Source organism: Erinaceus europaeus, chromosome 7 (genome assembly GCF_950295315.1).
Source record: "Erinaceus europaeus chromosome 7, mEriEur2.1, whole genome shotgun sequence".
Lineage (NCBI taxonomy): Eukaryota > Metazoa > Chordata > Mammalia > Eulipotyphla > Erinaceidae > Erinaceus > Erinaceus europaeus.
Window position 1 is genome coordinate 42,814,132 of NC_080168.1, and position 20,940 is coordinate 42,835,071.

Sequence of the window (20,940 nt, forward strand, 5' to 3'; positions counted from 1 at the left end):
CACCATTTTTTACAGCTATGTATATATACACTATGTATATATACACTATGTATATATACCATAACTTGCTCAGCCACTCATCTGTTGTTGGACACCTGGGTTGCTTCCAGGTGGAATTTTTTTTTTTAAACAGAGGTGACCTTTGGACTCACAGCTGCTGAGATAGGTTGCACAAGCAGCGGCAGTTGTCCAGTTTAGCCTGTTCCCAGGGCTCCTCTGCAATACCACTCTGCACCTTTCTCTAGCAGCAGAGTCTTTTCCATCTCCCTGAACAAAGCAACCCAATGACTAGCTCTAACAGTGGAACACCACTTGTGAATTTCCCATCACTTGTGAGCCTTGGCTTCAGTCTTCCTTGCTTCTTTCCTGCCTTCCTTTTTCTTTTTGAACAATCTTTCCAACATTGATCTGACTTCTTTTCTCATAATAAGAAAAATACAGAGAGTGTGTGAGAGAAAGAAAGAGATCAGAGCAGGGACTGGGCGGTAGTGCAGCAGGTTAAGCGCACGTGGTGCAAAGCACAAGGACCCGTGTAAGGATCTGGTTCGAGCCCCCGTCTCCCCACCTACAGGGGAGTTGCTTCACAGGCAGTAAAGCAGGACTGCAGGTGTCTATCTTTCTCTGCCCTTCTCTGTCTTCCCCTCCTCCTTCAATTTCTCTCTGTCCTATCCAACAATGAATGACATCAACAACAACAATAATAACCGCAGCAAGGCTACTAGGACAACAAAAGGGGAAAAAAATGGCCTTCAGGAGCAGTGGATTCATGGTGCAGAAACTGAGCCCCAGCAATAACCCTGAAGGCAAAAAAATAAATAAATAAAAATAAAATAAAATAAATTTTAAAAAAAGAAAGAGATCAGAGCAATGCTCAGCTCAGCTCTGGCTTATGGTGGTGCTAAGGATTCAACCTGGGCTCAGAACTTTAGGTATGAAAAATCTTTTGCATAATCATTGTGATGTCTCCCCAGACCCCTGACTCCAATTTCTATGCCTTCTGCAAGTTTCCAAGTGAACAGATCCAGGCTTCCATTCTTCAGGTTAGGGACACCTGATCCAGTCACTATTCCCTTTCACCCCAAATGACCAGCAGACAACTAAGTGAAGTCCTTAGACTAGCCAGCCTTGTCAGCCCTGCCAGCCAACCTCAGACACTTGCAGGAGACTAGCCCAAATCTACTGAGCTCACCCATGGGCAGTGAGACACCCCCCTCACCCCTAACAGCCTGCAGCCTGCTACCAACCCATTGCCCCATGGGCAGTGATCAAATTAAACAGCTGTTTGCCAGGCTAGCATGGAGGTGCCTCTTCCTGGGCGTGTACTCTCTGGGTTGTAGAGACATGACCGGAGCCATCCTGGGCTACTACTCACTCAGTGACACGAGGGAGATGACTCAGGAACCAAACACGTGGCGCGAGGCAATGCAATATCTTTATTGATCAGAGAGCCAAGGCTTTTAAAAGGTAGACCCGGAAGTGGCAAGTCAAAAACAGAAATGGCTAGGAAAGGGGTGGAGAAAGGCAAAAGGGGGCTGGGAAGGTAGAAACTTCCTTAGCAACTGTTTCAAGGGTTTTAACTGGTAGGATTAATAATACCCTGCAGGCAGGGAGGGTCTTGAGGGTAGAAAGAAGATAGGTCAAAGAAATGGAATGAGTAGGGATCGTTCAGGCAAAACAATGATTATGCAGATTTCCCCTCAAGTCAAGCCATGCTGAGCTCAACCACATCCTCAACAATTTCCCGACACTGTTGTTTGAAAACCCTGAGTTTCAGAGTAGTTTGTTATGGGACCAAAGTTACTTGGGGGCAGAGAGATAGCTCAGCAGTAGAACTCAGTCAGAGGCCCCAAGTTCAATCCCCAGCACCATATATGCCAGTATCTCTTTTTCTCCTTGACACACATACCTTAGGGGGGAAGCATATTTATGTACACACACATATGTATGAGCTGGGGTCTCAGATATGCACAATTTTACCATTTAAGGGATACTACAGCATGGCCCACATGATGCCAGGGGTAGAGCCTGTGCTGCAAGGGTGGCAAGGCACATACCCTAGCTGATGAGTTCTCTCAGGCCCGTAATATTTTTCCTTTTCTCTTTCTTTTTCTTTTTTTTTTATTTCTTTATTGGGGGATTAATGTTTTGCAGCCGACAGTAAATACAACAGCTTGTATATGCATAACATTTCCTTTTCCCTTTCTTACCCTTCCTTCCTTCCTCTCTCTCTCTCTCTCTCTCTCTCTCTCTCTCTTTCTCTCTCTGTTTGCCTCCAGGGTTATCACTGGGGCTCACCACTGCTCCTGGCGGTCATATTTTTTCCATTGTTGCTGTTGCTGCTATTGTTGTTATTGGACAGGACACAGATAATTTGAGAAAGGAGGGGGCGACAGAGAGGGGGAGAGAAAGATAGACATCTGTAGACCTGTTTCACTGTTTGCGAAGTGACCCCCTTCCAGGTGGGGAGCCGGGGGTTCGAAACTGGGATCCTTGCGCCAATCCTTGCGCTTTACACTATGTGCACTTAACCCTGTGCACTACCACCCAGTCCCTTTTTATTTCTTTCTCCCATAATCTAGCATGGGTGGGGGAGATACCATTATGGTTATGCAGATTCTCATGCCTGAAACTCCAAGATCCTATGTTAAATCCCCCACACCACCATAAGCCAGAGCTGAGCACTGTTTAAAATAAGTAAATAATAGGGGATCAGTATAGACAGAAGTTGAAAAAAAAACAACAGAAAGGAAAACACAAAGCAGAACTTTGACTGGAGTTGGTATACTGCAACAAAGTAAAAGACTCTGGGGTGTGGGGCGAGGGTTCAGGTCCTGGAAAACAGAGGAGAATCTAGTGGGGTTTGAATTATTATGTGGAAAATTGACAAATGTGATACATGTACAAATTATTGTATTTTATTTTACTGTTGATTGTAAACTATCAATCCCCCTAGAGGAATTAAAACAACAACAACAACAAAAAAAATAGCAGTGGTCTGGGAGGTGGCCCAGTGGATAAAGCATTGGACTCTTGGGAGTCGGGCGGTAGCACAACAGTTAAATGCACATGCCGCAAAGCACAAGGACCAGTGTAAGGATCCTGGTTCAAGCCCCAGATTCCCCACCTGCAAGGTAGTCCCTTTACAGACGGTGAAGCAGGTCTGCAGGTGTCTATATTTCCCCTTTTTTGTCTTCCCCTCCTCTCTCCATTTCTCTCTGTCCTATCCAACAACAACGACATCAATAACAACAACTACAACAATAAAAAAGGGCAACAAAAAGGGAAAATAAATATTTAAAATATTTAAATATTTTAAAAGGTGCTTCACCACTTGTGACGCAAACCCTCTGCAGGTGGAGAGTCAGGGGCTCGAACTGAGATCCTTACATGGGTCCTTGCACTTTGTGCCACATGCATTTAACCCACCATACTACCGACCAACTCCCGGAAAATAAATATTTTTTTTAAAAAAAGCATCAGACTCTCAAGCATGAGGTTCCAAGTTTATTTCTTAGCAGCACTTGTATCAGAGTGATATCTGATTCTCTCTCCCCTCCTATCTTACTCATTAGTAAAAAGATAAATAAAATCCTTTTAAAAATAATAGGTGGTCAGTGCATCTGATTAAGCACACACACTACAGTGGACAAGGATTCAGGTTCAAGCCCCTAGCCTCCACCTTTAGAGGGAAAGCTTCACAAGTGGTGAAGTAGAACTGTAGGTGTCTCTCTGTCTCTTTCCCTATTTATCTCCTCCTCCCATCTCAATATCTGTCTCTATCTAATAATAAATAAATTTTAAGGGGGCTGGAGAGTAGTGCAGTAGGTTAAGAGCACGTGGCACAAAGCACAAGGACCAGTTTAAGGATCCCAGTTCGAGCCCCCAGCTCCTCACCTTTGGGGGGGGGCACTTCACAAATGGTGAAGCAGGTCTGCAGCTGTCTGTCTTTCTCTCTCCCTCTCTATCTTCCCATCCTCTCTCGATTTCTCTTTGTCCTATCCAACAACAACAGCAAGAACAACAACAACAACAATAAACAACAAGGGGAATAAAAGGGGGAAAATAGCCTCCAGGAGCAGTAGATTCATGGTGCAGGCACTGAGCCCCAGCAATAACCCCTGGAGGCAAAAAAATTAAGATATATATATTTAAGAAATAATGACAGTAATAATAAAAGACCTCATTCTTGAGGCCCCAGGTTTGATCCCCAGCACCACACATGCCAGAGATGAGTGATGCTTTGACCTCTCACTTGTGAAAATAAAATTTTTTAAGTATTTTTTTTACTGCCACGAAGGCTATCATAGAGGCTTGGTGCCAGCACTATGAATCCACCAATCCTAGAAGCCAATCCCCCCTTTTTTTTTCTTCTTATTCTATTTTTATTTGATAGTACAGAGAGAAATTAAGAGGAGCAAGGGAGATTGTGAAGGAGAAAGACAGAGAGATACCTGCAGACCTGCTTCACTGCTTGTGAAATGTCCTCTCCGCAGGTGGGGAACAGATGCTCGAACCCACAACCTTGTACATAGTACCATGTGCATTTAACTGGGTATGCCACCGCATAGCCTCCCAATTTTTTTAAAGATAGAGATAGAGAGATAGAGAAGCCGAGAGAAAAACTGAAAGAGGCCACAGCACCGAAGCTTCCTTCAGTGGGTGGAGGCCAGGCTCAACCTGGATCACACACATGGCAAAACATCGCACTAAGTGAGCTATTTCACCTGTCCCCCACCCCCAAATGAATATAAATAGAACTAATACAATTTAAAGCCCTTTCAGTCTAGGAGAACTGTCAATTGGTGGATGAAGTCTGAGCACGATCTCAGTTCATTAAGGGGTCCTTGTCCTCCTTCAGCAGAACCACGATGGCCCTGGGTGTCAATCATGCAAGAAAAATACAGTGGCTGTATGTGGTTAAGTCCTTACTCGTGGCAGCCATTGTTTTAAATCTCCTGTGTTTGCTGTCCAGGGCTGCCTGTTTCCATGTTATAAGGGAGGGATAAGAGCAGCCTTTGTATGATGGGAGGTGACCAGCCCAGCAGAGCTAGTAAAGCACATGCACCACAAGATGCAGTGCAATGTGATGTTGCTATTATCCTCCCTTACAATACAGAAACTGAGACCCTAGGAAGGCTCCATCATGGATCCAGTTCCACACAGAGAGGGAACTCTCTTTTTTGGCCAGTCTTCTTTTTTTTTTTTTTCTGAGGCTTATCACAACAGCTTTCCACATATTGAAAGGTTTCTTTGTGTGTGGGAGGGGAAACTTTGGGGTCAAGACTTACCTGCTCACAAAAAAAAAAAAAGAAGAATCAGCAATGTGGGGGGCCAGATAGTAGCACAGCTGGTTAAGCACACATGGCGCAAAGCACAAGGACCAGTGTAAGGACCCCGGTTTGCGCCACTGCTCCCCACCTGCAAAGGGGTCGTTCCACAGGCAGTGAAGTAGGTGTCTTTCTCTCCTGCCTCTGTCTTCCCTCCTCTCTCAATTTCTCTCTGTCCTGTCCAATAACAACAGCAGCAATAACAACAACAAGGGCAACAAAAATGGGAAAGTGTCCTCCAGGAGCAGTGGATTTGTGGTGCAGACATCAAGCCCCAGCAATAACCCTGAAGGCAAAAAAACAGACTCAGCAGGGTGAAGCTGAGTCAGTGGGGTAGAGCACATGCCTTGCAAACCAGCTTCCATCCCTGCTGCCATCTAGTCCAATGGTGTTCTGGTCTCTCTTGTAAGCGAGGGCGCACACACACACACACACACACACTCTCTCTCTGATAAATTTTTTTTTCAATCAATCAAGGGCTGGTGAGATAGCTCACCTGAGAAGGTGCCTGCTTTGCTATGAGTGCAACTCAGATTCAAGTCCAGCCCTCAGAGCACTAGGACAGACTTTGATGATGTGGTACCTTTCCCTTTATATCTCTTACCTTTCCTTCCTTTCTTTTCTTTCTTTTTTTTTTTTTTATTATCTTTATTTAGTGAATGGAGACAGCCAGAAATCGAGAGGGTAGGGTAGGGTAAGGAAGATAGAGAGGGAGAGAAAGAGAGACACCTACAGCCCTGCTTCACCACTTGCAAAGCTTTCCCTCTGCAGGTGGGGACCAGGGGCTCCAACCCGGGTCCTTGAGCACTGTAACATGTGTGCTCAACCAGGTGCGCCACCACCCATTCCCATTTTTTTTTTAAGAAACATTTTTTTAAATCTTTATTTGCTTATTGGATATACAGCCAGGAATTGAGAGGAAGTAGGAGATAGAAGAGAGAGACAGAGAGACACCTGCAGCCCTGCTTCACCACTTGTGAAGCTTTTCCCCTGCAGGTGGGGGCTGGGGGCTCAAACCCAGGTCCTTGTGCATTGTAACGTGTGCTCAACCAGGTGCATCACCATGTGGCCCCTTTCTTTCTTTCTTTCTTTCTTTCTTTCTTTCTTTCTTTCTTTCTTTCGGTAGACTGGGACTGGGAGTTTGTATGATTACTCTACCACTCCAAACAGCCACCACCCCCCAGTTTTTCTTGGTTAGAGGGTAAGAGAAAGAGAGAGAGAGTATAAATAGAGAGGGAATGAGGGTGAGACAGAGAAAATGTGAGATACCTGCAGCTGTACTCCTGTGCTTGTGAAGCTTTCCCCTTACAGAAGGAGACTGGGTCCTCACACATAATAATGTGTGTGCTCAGTGGGATGAGCCCACACCTGGCTCCTGTCCTTATCAGCCTGGAGTGGTGAAACCCTGCTCATAATAATTTTTTTAATTCTTTTTTTTTTTTCACACCAGAGCACTGCTCAGCTCTGACTTATAGGTAGGGTTGGAGACTGAACCTGGGACCTTTGGTTCTTCAGGTATGAAAGTGTTTTGCATAACCATTATGCTAACCCTCCAGCCCAATTTTTAAATTATTAATTAAATAAATAATCAAGTAAACAGGCGAGGTTGTAGCTCAGCAACAGCTCTGAGGTTCTGAATTCAACTCCTGGTGCACACACAGAAAATGAAACCTCTCTATTTGCTAGGAGTGGCTGAGGAGTCTGACTCAGAAGCACAAACAGGCACCCCCCCTGCACCTGTCACCTCACCTTTCTGCTTCACCAAGTCCTGGTTGTCTCTGAAGTTGCTGGGTGGAAACTGTATGAGATTCCACCATGCTTTCTGGAAATACTGGAAGCCTTCCTGGGCCATCCCTATTTGCAGATAGAGTTCTCCGATTGTATTCTGCACTCTCACAAGCATTTCTGTTATGGAGCCACTCTGCACACAAGGAAAAACAAGCCACTCCTGAGAGGATGAAGTGTCCCAGCAGGCACAGCACCCCACCCCCATCCAGGAAAGGTCACTCTCAAAATAAGCTTGCAGGAGATTGTACCCTTTATAATCCAAATACTTTGAAAATGGTGGATGTAGTGATGTATTTATTGGGAGACATTGCAAGTACAAATACATTTTGTTACTTCATGATAATAAAAATTTTGAAGAAAAAGAGGGTTGGGGAGACACCACCATGGTTCTGCAAAAGACCTTTATGCCTGAGGCTCTAAGGTCCCAGGTTCAATATCCAAAACCACAATAAGCCAGAGCTGAGAAGTGTTCTGGTAATTCTCACAATTCTCTCTCTCTATCACTCTGATTAAAATAAACATAAAATTAAAAAATATAATTGTTCAACAATTTGTTTGGCTTTGTATGTTGACTCTCCTGTTAGCCACCAGGTTCTAGATGCCAGCATGATAACGACCAGACTTCCTTGGACAGACGACCCCACCAATGTGTCCTGGAGCTCCGCTTCCCCAGAGACCCATCCTACTAGGGAAAGAGAGAGGCAGACTGGGAGTATGGACTGACCAGTCAACACCCATGTTCAGTGGGGAAGCAATTACAGAAGCCAGACCTTCCACTTTCTGCAACCCACAATGACCTTGGGTCCATGCTCCCAGAGGAATAGAGAAGGGGAAAGCTATCAGGGGAGGGGATGGGATATGGATATCTGGTGGTGGGAATTGTGTGGAGTTGTACCCCTCCTATCCTATGGTTTTGTTAATGTCTCCCTTTTTAAATAAATAAATAAATAATAAAAAAATTAAAAAATAAAGCAGAGTGAGGTTGTGGGGACAAAGGAACTCTCCTGCACTGCTGATGGGAATGTAAATGGGTCTAACTCCTGTGGAAAGCAGTCTAGAGAACTCTCAGAAGGCTAGAAGTGGACCTACCCTATGACCATGCAATTCCTTTCCTGGGAATATATCCTAAGGAACCAAACACAACCATCCAAAAAGATATGTGTATATCTCTGTTCATAGCAACAAAATTTGTAATAGCCAAAGCCTGGAAGCAACCCAGGTGTCCAACAACAGATGAGTGGCTAAGTAAGTTGTGGTATATATACATAGTGGAATACTACTCAGCTATTAAAAATGATGATTTTTTTACCTTCTTCACCCCATCTTGGATAGAGCTTGAAGAAATCATGTTAAGCGAAATAAGTCAGATACAGAAGGATGAATACGGGGTGATCTCACTCACAGGCAGAAGTTGAAAAACAAGATCAGAAGGGAAAACATTAAGCAGAACTTGTATTGGAGTTGGTAGACTGCAACAAAGTAAAAGACTCTTGGGGGTGGGGTGGGGAGTTCAGGTCCTAGAACATGATGGCAGAGAAGGATCTAGTGGGGGTTGAATTATTATGTAAAAAAGTGGGAAATGTTATGCATGTACAAACTATTAAATTTTACTGTCAACTATAAACTATTAATCCCCCAATAAAGAAATAAAAAAAAATATAGCAGGTCAGGGAGATAAAGAGTTAACTAAAGTTAAGAGTTAAAGCAAAGGACTTGCAGGCTGAGGCACCATCTTATGTCAGTGTTTGAGTGGTGCTCTAATCTCTCTGTTTCTCATTCTGTCTCTAATAAAGATTAGTAAAAGACTGCTTACCAGGGAGTCGGGTGGTAATGCAGCTGGTTAAGCATACATGGCACGAAGTGCAAGGACCGACATAAGGATCCTGGTTCGAGCCCCCGGCTCCCCAGCTGCAAGGGAGTCACTTAGCAGGCAGTGAAGCAGGTCTGCAGGTGTCTATCTTTCTGTCCACCCTCTGTCTTCCCCTCCTCTCTCCATTTCTCTCTGTCCTATCCAACAACAATACCATCAACAACAACAACAATAATAACTAAAACAAGGGCAACAAAAGGGAATAAATTAATATTTTTTTAAAAGACTGCTTACCTAGTGTAGTGGCTCTGCACAAAAGCCTCATGCCCAATGCAGAAGAGGTTCAGATTCAAACCCCAGTCTCATTAGAAACCAGAGGAATACACCTCTGGTAAAAAAGAAGAAGAAGGAGGAGGAGGAGGAAGAGGAGGAGGAGGAGGGAAAGGAATAAAGAAAGAAAGAAAGAAAGAAAGAAAGAAAGAAAGAAAGAAAGAAAGAAAGAAAGAAAGAGAGAAAGAAAGAAAGAAAGAAGAAACAATACTTTGGGCCAGGTTGTGGCACACCTGGTTAAGCACACATAGTATGAAGTTCAAGGATCCTGGTTCAAGCCCCTGGCACCCCACCTGTGGTGAGGGTGGGGGTGGTAGGGAGTGGGGAGGTGGCTTCACAAGCTTCACAAGCAGTGAAGCAGGTGTCTTTCTCTCCTCTTCTCTATGCCCTGCCCTCTTAATTTCTCTCTGTACTATCAATAAAATGGGGAAAAGTGGCTGCCAGGAACAATGTGTATCTAAAGAAAAAGTGGTTCAAAGCAGTGAAACTGCATATGAAAGGCGCTGCTTACACACACACACACACACACACACACACACACACACACACACACATATGTGTGCGTGAGTTTCTTCCTTTGAGAACTGAATACCATTGACATTTGGAGCAGGATAACTTGGCAGGGGTAAAAAAGTGGGGCTGTGCACTGGAAGATGCTCAGCAGCACCCTAACCTCTCCGAGCCTCTCCCCCAAGCAGTGACAAGCTGCCTTGGGGCAGGGGCAGGGTGCGTCACCTCTGCATTGACATTCTGAAATGACCTGCCACAAGCTGTTTGTCATGAGACCCAAGACGGTGTTCTATGAAGATGTAGAGGCCTTTGTTTCAAAACAAAAATACTTTTGTCTGAGGCTACACTGCTCCCTCTCTCCTTCTGTCTCTCTGTTTGAAAAAGGCAGCCTGGAGCAGTGAGGCCCTAGCATTTACAGAAAAGAAAAAAAAAGTCAGTTTAAATGTTAAACTAAATGGGAGCCAGGCAGTGGATCACCAAGTTGACTGTACACATTTCCATGTGCAAGACCCCAGTTCAAACCCCCCACTCCCCACTTGCAGGGGGGAAGCTTCACGAGCATTAAAGCTGGTCTACAAGTATGTCTTTCTCTCTCTCTTTCTCTATCTCCTTCACCCCTCTCAATTTCTCTCCTACCAAATGAAACTGAAAGGAAAAGAATATGGCTATTGGGAGTGGTAGAGCTTTCCTGCAAGCACTTAGCCCCTGTGATAATCCTAGAGGCAAAAACATAGCAAAACAAAACAAAACAGTCAACCTAAGCAGTTATACGAGGGACATTTTCATTGTACACATTGTACATTTTCATTGTCAACCGTTCACATTTTAGAGAAAGTAAATCAATACAAGGAATGGAAACAATGGCTGGAAACATGCAGAAGAATGAAACTGAACCACTGTATTTCACCAAATACAAAAGTAAATTCCAAGTGGATCAAAGACTTGGATGTTAGACCACAAACTATCCGATACTTAGAAGAAAATATTGGCAGAACTCTTTTCTGCATAAATTTCAAAGACATCTTCAATGAAACGAATCCAATTACAAAGAAGACTAAGGCAAGTATAATCCTATGGGACTATCAAATTAAAAAGCTTCTTCACAGCAAAAGAAACCACTACCCAAACCAAGAGACCCCTCACTGAATGGGAGAAGATCTTTATATGCCATACATCAGACAAGAGTTTAATAACCAACATACATAAAAAACTTACCAAACTCAACAACAAGACAACAAATAACCCCATCCAAAAATGGGGAGAGGACATGGACAGAATATTCACCACAGAAGAGATCCAAAAGGCCGAGAAACACATGAAAAAAATGCTCCAAGTCTCTGATTGTCAGAGAAATGCAAATCAAGACAACAATGAGATACCACTTCACTCCTGTGAGAATGTCATACATCAGAAAAGGTAACAGCAGCAAATGCTGGAGAGGGTGTGGGGTCAAAGGAACCCTCCTACACTGCTGGTGGCTGGTGGGAATGTCAATTGGTCCAACCTCTGTGGAGAACAGTCTGGAGAACTCTCAGAAGGCTAGAAATGGACCTACCCTATGACCCTGCAATTCCTCTCCTGGGGATATATCCTAAGGAATCCAACATATCCATCCAAAAAGATCTGTGTACACATATGTTCTTGGCAGCACAATTTGTAATAGCCAATACCCGGAAGCAACCTAGGTGTCCAACAACAGATGAGTGGCTGAGCAAGTTATGGTATATATACACAATGGAATACTACTCAGCTGTTAAAAATGGTGACTTCACCGTTTTCAGCCGATCTTGGATAGACCTTGAAAAAAATCATGTTGAGTGAAATAAGTCAGAAACAGAAGGTTGAATATGGGATGATCTCACTCTCAGGCAGAAGTTGAAAAATAAGATCAGAAAAGAAAACAGAAGTAGAACCTGAAATGGAAATTGGCATATCTCACCAAAGTAAAAGACTCTGGGGTGGGTGTGGGTGGGTGGGGAGAATACAGGTCCAAGAAGGATTCAGAGGACCTAGTGGGGGTTGTATTGTTATATGGGAATCTGGGGAATGTTATGCATGTACAAACTATTGTACTTATTGTTGAATGTAAAACATTAATTCCCCAATAAAAAAATAGTACTAAAGATAAAAAAAAAAAGGACAAGATAATCAAACTTTTTCTTTTTTCTCTTTCTTTTTTTTTGCCTTCAAGGTTATTGCTGGGACTTGGTGCTAGCACTAGGTATCCACTGCTCCTGGAGGCCATTTCTTCTTTTTTAATTTTTTAACTTATCTTTATTTATTTATTTATTTATTTATTTATTTATTGGATAGAGTCAGTCAGAAATTGAGAAGGAAGGGAAAGATAGAGAGGGAGAGAGACAGAGAGATACCTGCAGCCCTGTTTCACTACTCACAAAGCATTCCCCCTACAGGTGGGGACCAGGGGCTTGAATCTGAGTCTTTGTGCATTGTAACATGTGCACTCAACCAGGTGTGCCACCACCTGGCCCCCACCATTTTATTCCATTTTATTGGATATGACAGATAGAAATTGAGAGGGGAGAGGGAGACAGAGAAGGAAAGAGAACAATAGACACCTCAGATCTGCTTCACCACTTGTGAAGTATCCCAGCTACAGGCGGGGACCCAAGGGCTCGAACATGGATCTTTGCATGGGTCCTTGAACTTAGTACTGTATGCTTAACCAGGTGTGCCACCACCCAGCCCCCAAGATAACCAACCTTTACCAACATCTCTAGGAAGCTTAGAACCAAATCTTTAGCCAGTCTTTTATTGTCATTCTGGTGCCCTGTTGTGTTTCTCTCTCTCTCTCTCTCTCTCTCTCTCTCTCTCTCTTTGCCTCCAGAGTTATTGCTGGGCTTAGTGCCTGCACTACAAATCCACTGCTCCTAGAGGCCATTTTTTCCTTTTTTTTTTTTTTGCCCTTGTTATTGTTGTCATTGCTGTTGTTGTTGTTGGATAGGACAGAGGGAAATTGAGAGAGGAGGGGAAGACAAAGAGGAGGAGAGAAAGATAGACACCTGCAGACCTGCTTCACCGCTTGTGAAGTGACTCCCCTGCAGGTGGGGAGCCAGGAGCTCGAACCGGGAATCTTAAGCTGGTCCTTGAGCTTTATACCATGTGTGCTTAACCTGCTGCACTACTGCCCAGCCCCTCGTGTTTTTCTTTGTTTCATGCACTTTGATTTTTCCCTCCCCAAATGGTACCTACTGACATTCATTCATTGTATACTGCCTCCTTCTCTATCCACCAACTGTCAGCAATAACCGTTTGGGGCAGTGATTAAAACCACAGCTTCCTCACTGACAAATGTGATTTCTCTATTTGTGGACTACATTATAAAGGAACAGAGAGGTCAGTGTCATGGGAAAATATCTAGCACAGAAGGAACACTGGAAAGCCTGACCCTTATTTCTCACATTACCTTCTCTAACGTGTCCTCAGTGCTCAAGAATAAACTTTCTGCTTCTCTGGTCTTGCCCATGAACTTCAGAAATCTTCCGATAAAGAACACTATTTGGCACTTGTCAGCGAGGGTCACCTCAGAAGGCTTGCTTTCCAGCACTAAAACAAAAAGGAAAGAGGAGGCTACAGCACATTAGCAAAGCAAGCAAGAGCCCCCACCACTTAATCTTGACACGAGTTAAATACATTCTCCTTCTTCCTGTTGCTCTCTCTAGGGGGTCGGTCAGCACTATCCTTTAAGAAGGTTTGTGCCTGTAACCAAGTCCTTAGAAGGATGAGATAGGGCTGGAAAGATAGGGTACCTGCTTTGCATTACTGTGACCAAAGTTTCTATTAAGTACTGCGCGCTAACCCACTGCGCCACAGGAGCTCCAGTGACCCACGTTTGAACCCCCAGCACACCACATGGGAATAATACTACAGCATTGGAGGAAGCTTCCATGCTGTGATGTGTCTCTTTAAAAATAAACAAATAAACAAGCAAATAAATAAATAGCAGCCCAGGATGTGGCTCAATGGATGAGGCACTGGACTATTCTTAAACCCTGAATTTGAGCCCTGGCACTGCATGTGCCAGAGTAATGTTCTGATGTTTGTTCTCCCTCTTCCACCTCCCCTTCTTTCTCTCATAAATAAATAAATAATAAAATTATGATAGGGGCCAGGAGAGAGCTCACTCTATAGAACATACACTTTACCATGTACAGCGGTGTACTTGTGTTTCTCCTCTCTGTCATCTCGCTTTCCTTCTCCATGTCAATCTTAAACAGTTAAGATAAACTATAAATCACTTTTTTCCCCAATAAGGTGATACCAAAGTTAAAAATAATAATAATTTTTAAAATAGAGAGATTTTACCAGGAGAGGTGGAAACATGCAGCTATAAAGCATCAGCAGGGCTAAAATATATATATAATATATTACATATGTAATATTATATATATATGACAGAGATAGAGAGAAATTAAGAGGGAAGGGGAGATAAAGAAGGATAGAGACACCTGCAACACCATTTTACTGCTTGTGATGCTTTCTCCCTGCAAGTGGGGACTGGGGGCTTAAACTCAGGTTCTTGAGCACTGTAATGTGTGTCCTCTACCAGGTGCACCACCACCTGGCTACTATTTATTTATTTATTTATTTATTTATTTATTTATTTCTCCAGAGCACTGTTCATCTTCAGAGACTGAACCTGAAACCTCAAAGTCTCAGGCATGAAAGTTTGTGGGTTTTTTTTTTTTGCATAACCACTATGCTATCTCTCTGACTGAAAAATAAAATTTTATTTTTTTATTTATTTTAGTGAGAAAGAGTAGATACAGAGAGAAAGATACCATGAGAGAGGAAGAGACCAGAACGCTGCTCAGTTCTGGCTTATGGTGGTGCAGGGGATTGAACCTGGGACCTCAGAGCCTCCAGCTTGAAAGGCTTTTGCATAACCATTATGCTATCTCCCCAGCCCAAAAAATAAAATTTTAACTATGGCATAAAACAACTACAATGTTTTTACAGAATGTTGGTATGCAAATTTCAGAAACCAGAGTTTAAGAAAAGAATACTTCTATATCTCAACCCATGGATTGCTATAATTTATTTTCCTTTTGAAGAACTTAAATGTAGGTTACAATAAGTTAGAAAGCTTTTATTTTTATTTCTTGAAGTTCTTTAACTTTATATAATTTCGTTACACTATAAAGTTTATTTTATAATATAGATAAGCCTTGGGTCAGATCTATGGAGTAAACAGTTAAGTGCACTTATATATTCTCTGCAAGTTTGGGAACTACTTTCTCCCCTGATCCAGCTATCTAGTCCTATTCTCAACTCTCACACCATCTTCCCACATAGTATTTTTAGTCCAACTCCATGTTAGCTACCAAGCTCCAGGAAAACTTACAAAATCATGGGGCCCTAGGAGCAAACCTAAAATAGATTCCTCACTTCTTCACCCTAAAATCTCTATCCCCATCTGCTCTATTCCTACTTTCTGTTTCCTGGCTTTTTTTCTAATTCCTACTTTTTTGTTCGGTTTTATATCTCACTGTCTTTTAGCCACCAAGTTGCAGATGCTACCATGATTTATCCTGAACTCCCTGGGCAGACGACCTCACCAATGTGTCCGGGAACTCCACCTCCCCAGGGCTCTTCTCCACTAGGGAAAGACAGAATAGGCTGGTAGTATGCCAACACCTATCTCCAGTGGAGAAGCAATTATAGAAGCCAGACCTTCCACCTTCTGCACCCCATAAAGAATTTAGAGGGAGTCGGCAGTAGCACAGCGGGTTAAACCCAGGTGGCATGAAGCGCAAGGACCAAATCCCGGTTCAAGCCCTTGGCTCCCCACCTGCAGGGGCGGTTGCTTCACAAGTGGTGAAGCAGGTCTGCAGGTGTCTATCTTTCTCTCCTCCTCTCTGTCTTCCCCTCCTCTCTCCATTTCTCTTTGTCCTATCCAACAATGATGACATCAATAACAATAATAACCACAACAATAAAACAAGGGCAACAAAAAGGAATAAGTAAATAAATATTTTTTAAAAAAAGAATTTTGGTCCATCATACTCTCAGAGGGGTAAATGTTAGGGGGGGAAATAATCAGAGGACTCAGAATGCAGAGAGAAAAGAGAAGAAGGAAAAAAAAAGAAAAAAGGAAGGACACTGAGAAGTAGTAAGTGGAAGTTATGACTTAGAAAGAAGGCAGGATCATAGGGGGAAAAAAAGGGTAAATATATAAATATAGACAGATAATTATAGATGTAATAATCAATTCATATTTGTGATCTTGGGAGAACTAATATAGTTTCCAGTGAAGGGAGTGGGAACGCAGAACTGTGGTGGTGGGAATGATGTGGAATTATACCCTTGTTATAATTTTGTAAATAAATGTTAAATCACTAATGAAAAATTTTTAAAGTTTCTTTTGTTAAAATAAAAGCAGAAACTATTGATATTTTGATACTTTCTCACTGTAAATACTGGGAGATATTTTTGTTTTCTGTTTATACCTTAACAAATATAATCAATAAAAAATTTGAAATTTAGAGACATAGGTAGGGTATGACAAAATTTTTAAGGTCAAAACATTTTTTGTGATACATTTTTCTCATGCAAATTTCATATTTCCTTATAAACTTGTCATGACTTCACATAACTCAAGTCAATAATATTGGCTGTTGTTATTGTTATCATTATTACTATCATTATTATCATCATTATTATTATTATTATTGCCTCCACTGGGGTTCAGTGCTGGCACTTTGAATCCACTGCTCCTGGTGGCCATTTTGTTCCATTTTATTGGATAGGATAGAGAGAAACTGAGAGAGGAGAGGGGGATAGAGAGGGAAAGAGAAAGACAGACACCTGTAGGCCTGTTTCATTGCTGCGAAGCTTCCCCCCTACAAGTGAGGAGCGGGGCTCGAACCAAGATTCTTGTGCAGATCCTTGAGCTTTGTACTATTTGTGTTTAACTGGGTATGCCACTTCTGGGCCCCTCTTAGTTGTAATTATTAGTAATGACCTTACAAATGTAAATAATGACAAGTGGACATGGATACAATGAAAGGGCAGAGTGGTTATATGTGTAATTACTGACATAGCCTCTTACTATGTCAACTAACACCAAACTTCAGCTACAGTTTATGAACTCATTGGGTTAAATGAGACACAGAAACTGGGGAAATGGCTCCATTGGTAAAGTGCAGGAGAGAGTTTTTATTTTATAGCTGCTGTTGATTTCATGTTGGTTTACAAAGTTGTAAGGTTTGAGGAGTATAATTTAAGATGATTCAGTTTCTTACACAATTCTGCCCCTAGTTGTAACTATCTTGAATTACTGACTTTAATTTTTTTAAATATTTATTTATTTATTTCCTTTTGTTGAACTTGTTGTTTTATTGTTGTAGTTATTGTTGTTGTCGTTGATGGATAGGACAGAGAGAAATGGACAGAGAAAGGGAAAACAGAGAGGGGGAGAGAAAGACAGACACCTGCAGACCTGCTGCACCGCCTGTGAAGTGATCCCCCTGCAGGTGGGGAGCTGAGGGCTCGAACCCGGATCCTTACGCTGGTCCTTGTGCTTCCTGCCACGTGCACTTAACCCGTTGCGCCACCACCCAACTCCCTACTGACTTTAATTTAAGGGACAAAATGTTAAAAGAACAAAAGAGGGAACATACTGTGTGTGTGTGTGTGTGCGCCTTTTTATGCAGCAATGAAAAATATATAGTATTGAGCAGGGATAGATAGCATAATGGCTATGCAAAAAGACTCTCAGGAGTCAGGCAGTAGCACAGTGGGTTAAGCGCAGTGCTAGTGCAAGGACCAGCTTAAGGATCCGGGTTTGAGCCCCCGGCTTCCCACCTGCAGGGGAGTTGCTTCACAGGCGGTGAAGCAGGTCTGCAGGTGTCTCTCTTTCTCTCTCCCTCTCTGTCTTTCCCTCCTCTCTCCATTTCTCTCTGTCCTATCCAACAATGATGATATCAATAACAACAATAATAAAAAGGGCAATAAAATGGAATAAACAACAACAAAAAAACCCTCTCATACCTGAGGCTCTGAAGTCCCAGGTTCAATCTGCCCTACCACTATAGGCGAGAGCTGAGCAGTGCGCTAGTAAAAAACAAAAATAGTACTTTATTTTTATTTATAAAGAAACTCTTTATTGTTATTATTTTTTTTAATTTAATGAGAAAGAGATACAGAGAGAAAGACACAGAGCACTGCTCAGCTCTGGTTTATGGTGGTGCAGGGGATTGAACCCAGGATTATGGAGCCTCAGGCATGAGAGTCTGTTTGCATAACCATTATGCTATCTACCCCTGCCCAAAACAGTATTTTCTTTTCTTTTTTAAATATTTATTTATTTTTCCTTTTGTTGACCTTATTTTTTTATTGTTGTTGTTATTATTGTTGTTGTTATTGATGTCATTGTTGGATAGGACAAAGAGAAATGGAGAGAGGCGGGGAAGACAGAGAAGGGGAGAGAACGATAGACACCTGCAGACCTGCTTCACCACCTGTGAAGCGACTCCCCTGCAGGTGGGAAGCTGGGGCTTGAACCGAGATTCTTAAGCCGGTCCTTGTGCTTTGGGCTACATGTGCTTAACCTGCTGCACCACTGCCTGACTCCCCAAAACAGTATTTTCTTAACTGGAAGACTTAGTTAAATGTGTAATGTGTGTGGTACTACAAAGACTTCAGTATATATATATATATATATATATATATATATATATATATATACCTCCAGGGTTATCACTGAGTCTCAGTGCCAGCACTACAAATCCACTGCTCCTGGTGGCCATTTTTTCCATTTTTTTAATAGGGTAAATCAGAGAGATATTGAGAGAGGAGGGGAAAATAGAGAGGGGGAGAGAAAGATAGACACCTGCAGACCTGCTTCACCACTTGTGAAGTGACCACTCCTCCCTCCCCTCAGGTGGGAAGCTGGGGGCTCAAACTAGGATCCTTGCACTTGTGCTTCAGAGTATGTGCACTTAATCCAGTGCCCTACCGCCCAAACCCCCAGAGCTTATCATTTCAAACATTCACTTTCTCTTTTTTGCAGTACTGGGAATGAACCTAGGGTACTGGGAAAATTCAATACCACTGTAAAGAGCCCCCTGCCCCAGACTGAGACATTCATTTTTTTTTCTTATTTATTAGAGAGACAGAGAAAACAGAGAGGGAAAGAGGAAAGAGACACCTGCAGCACTGTTCCACTGACTGTGAAGCTTCCTCCCTGCAAGTGGGGGGACATTCATTCTTTTTTATATACATTTAGTTATTTATTTATTTATTTGATAGAGACAGAGAGAAATAGAGGAGAGCGAAAGAAAGACATCTGCAGCCCTACTTCATCTTCTGTGAAGCTTTCCTCTGCAGGTGGGAACGAGGGGCTTGAATCCAGAGTCTCAAGCATTGTAGCATATGTGCTCCAGTCATTCCTGGCCCCTGATGCAATCATTCTTTATTAGACCAGAGAGAGAGAGGCAAAAGGGAGCAAGAACATAACATGACTCCACCACCCATGGTGCTCCCGTGTGGCACAAGGTCTTGAACTCAGGGCTCCCTAGCTGTAGCTGTAGCTGTAGCTGTAGCCCTCAATGCCTGGGGAGGCCAGACGGCTCTGGATCATAGCAGTGGTACCTCAAGTCAGAGAACAGTAAAATGGAGCCAAGGAGAACAGAGCAGTAGGGGCCAGTTTCCAAGACTTCTGCCCACCATGGCCATATAAACACAAGGCCTGAGGTTGCAGGGAAAGAACTGGAGGATCAAAGAAAGTGCTCAGAGCAGAGAGATGTGGGTGGTGAGCTGAGGGCTGGGCTCCTGCCCACAGCAGGGCCTTTGCATTATCCCAGGAAGATTCTCTGGGCCAGAAGCTTGTTAACGGCTCAGGCAGCAATGGAAGATATCTCTCCCTGTGTTTAATATTCATCCATATTCATTCATTTATGAATTATGAGAGAGGGCTCTGGTATAAGATAGTGCAGGGGACTGAACCTGCAGAACTCTGGAGATTCCCATACAAGTTGGTACTCTAATAGGCTGTATTATCTTCCCAGCTCTTGTCCCTGGGTTTAATACTCAAAGTTGTCAGGGGCCCAGAAGGTGAAGCAGGGGATAAAGTGTTTAGGAAGTGGAGATTATCAAGACTCAGTGGTGAGAGGATGTGGGCAGCCAGGGCAGGAGTGCTGAGTGTCAGGGATCATGCTAGGGCAGTAAAGCAAGACCTGCTCCCTGGGAAGGAATCTGAATTCTGCATCCAAGAGGAGAAGCAGGTAGGCAGTTGGATTTATGAATCTAGGACTCAGGGGCTAAGTGTAAGATTAGGAGATGATTTACCCAATAGAGAAGGCAGCTTACCACACCCAAGGCACTGGACATTGGAAAAGTCAACAGTGATACATGCATGAGGTCCCAGTACAAATTTTGGAGGCCTAACAAATTAGCCCTTCCTGTTCTCATTACAACCACCAGGGTGAGCCAAACTACATAGTCTGGAGAGCCACAAAGTTAGCAAGGAGCTAGCTACTTGCCACTCTTCCACTGCTCCCCTGTCAATCTAAGGAGGCTGAGCCCTTTGCAAAACTCTCATTAAAAAAAAAAAAAAAAAAGTTTCCAGAAGCAGAGAGTAAAGGCCAGAGGTTAGATATCTAGGGACCCACAGGCACACCAAAATCAATCCCTAACACTCTGGGAGAGAGAGAGTCTGGGCAACTCACCTCACCTAAACCTTTCCCTTCCTTTCATTTCAATGAAGACACCACTGGAATTGCAGAGATTTGGGGTTAAGCAAAAGCATGTATTTAAAGTCCTAAACTTAAGAGTGGGGCTCAGGACAGATATTCATGCTCTGGTTTTCTTGTTTGCTTTGTGTAGCAAATCTATATTTTATATTTTATTTGTATTTATCACTTTATTGGATAGAGACAGAGAGAAAAAGAGAGTAAAGAGGGAAGTAGAGAGGGAGAGAGAGATATCTGAATTACTGCTTCACTGATCATGAAGCTTTCTCCCTGCAGGTGGAGACCTGGGGCTTGAACCTGGGTCCTCGTACACTGTATGTAATATGTGTGCTCAACTAGGTGTGTCACCATCTGGCCCTTCATGCTCTGTTTTAATTATATTTTTTTTTATTTATTATTCATAGAAACAGAAGGAAATTGAGAGTGGAGGAGAAGGTAAAGAGGAAAGAGAAATAGAGAC

The 20,940-nt window shown here is 42.9% G+C and overlaps 1 protein-coding gene across 5 annotated transcripts in view; it reads right to left on the reverse strand.

Annotated features, from left to right (window-relative positions):
- LOC103117816 (putative tetratricopeptide repeat protein 41) overlaps positions 1-20,940 on the reverse strand; it is a 113,159-nt gene that overhangs the window by 36,718 nt on the left and 55,501 nt on the right. For 4 of the 5 annotated variants that reach the window (XR_009550687.1, XM_060194298.1, XM_060194299.1 and 1 more), the window contains exons 10-11: positions 13,193-13,332; positions 7,077-7,248 (exon numbers count right to left, since the gene is read on the reverse strand). Coding sequence is in view for 4 of the 5 variants with exons in the window: in XM_060194298.1 (XP_060050281.1) it covers positions 7,077-7,248; positions 13,193-13,332 (312 nt within the window). In the remaining variant the exon portion in view is untranslated. The remainder of the gene's footprint in view (positions 1-7,076; positions 7,249-13,192; positions 13,333-20,940) is intronic. The other variant, XM_060194302.1, reaches the window with a different exon arrangement.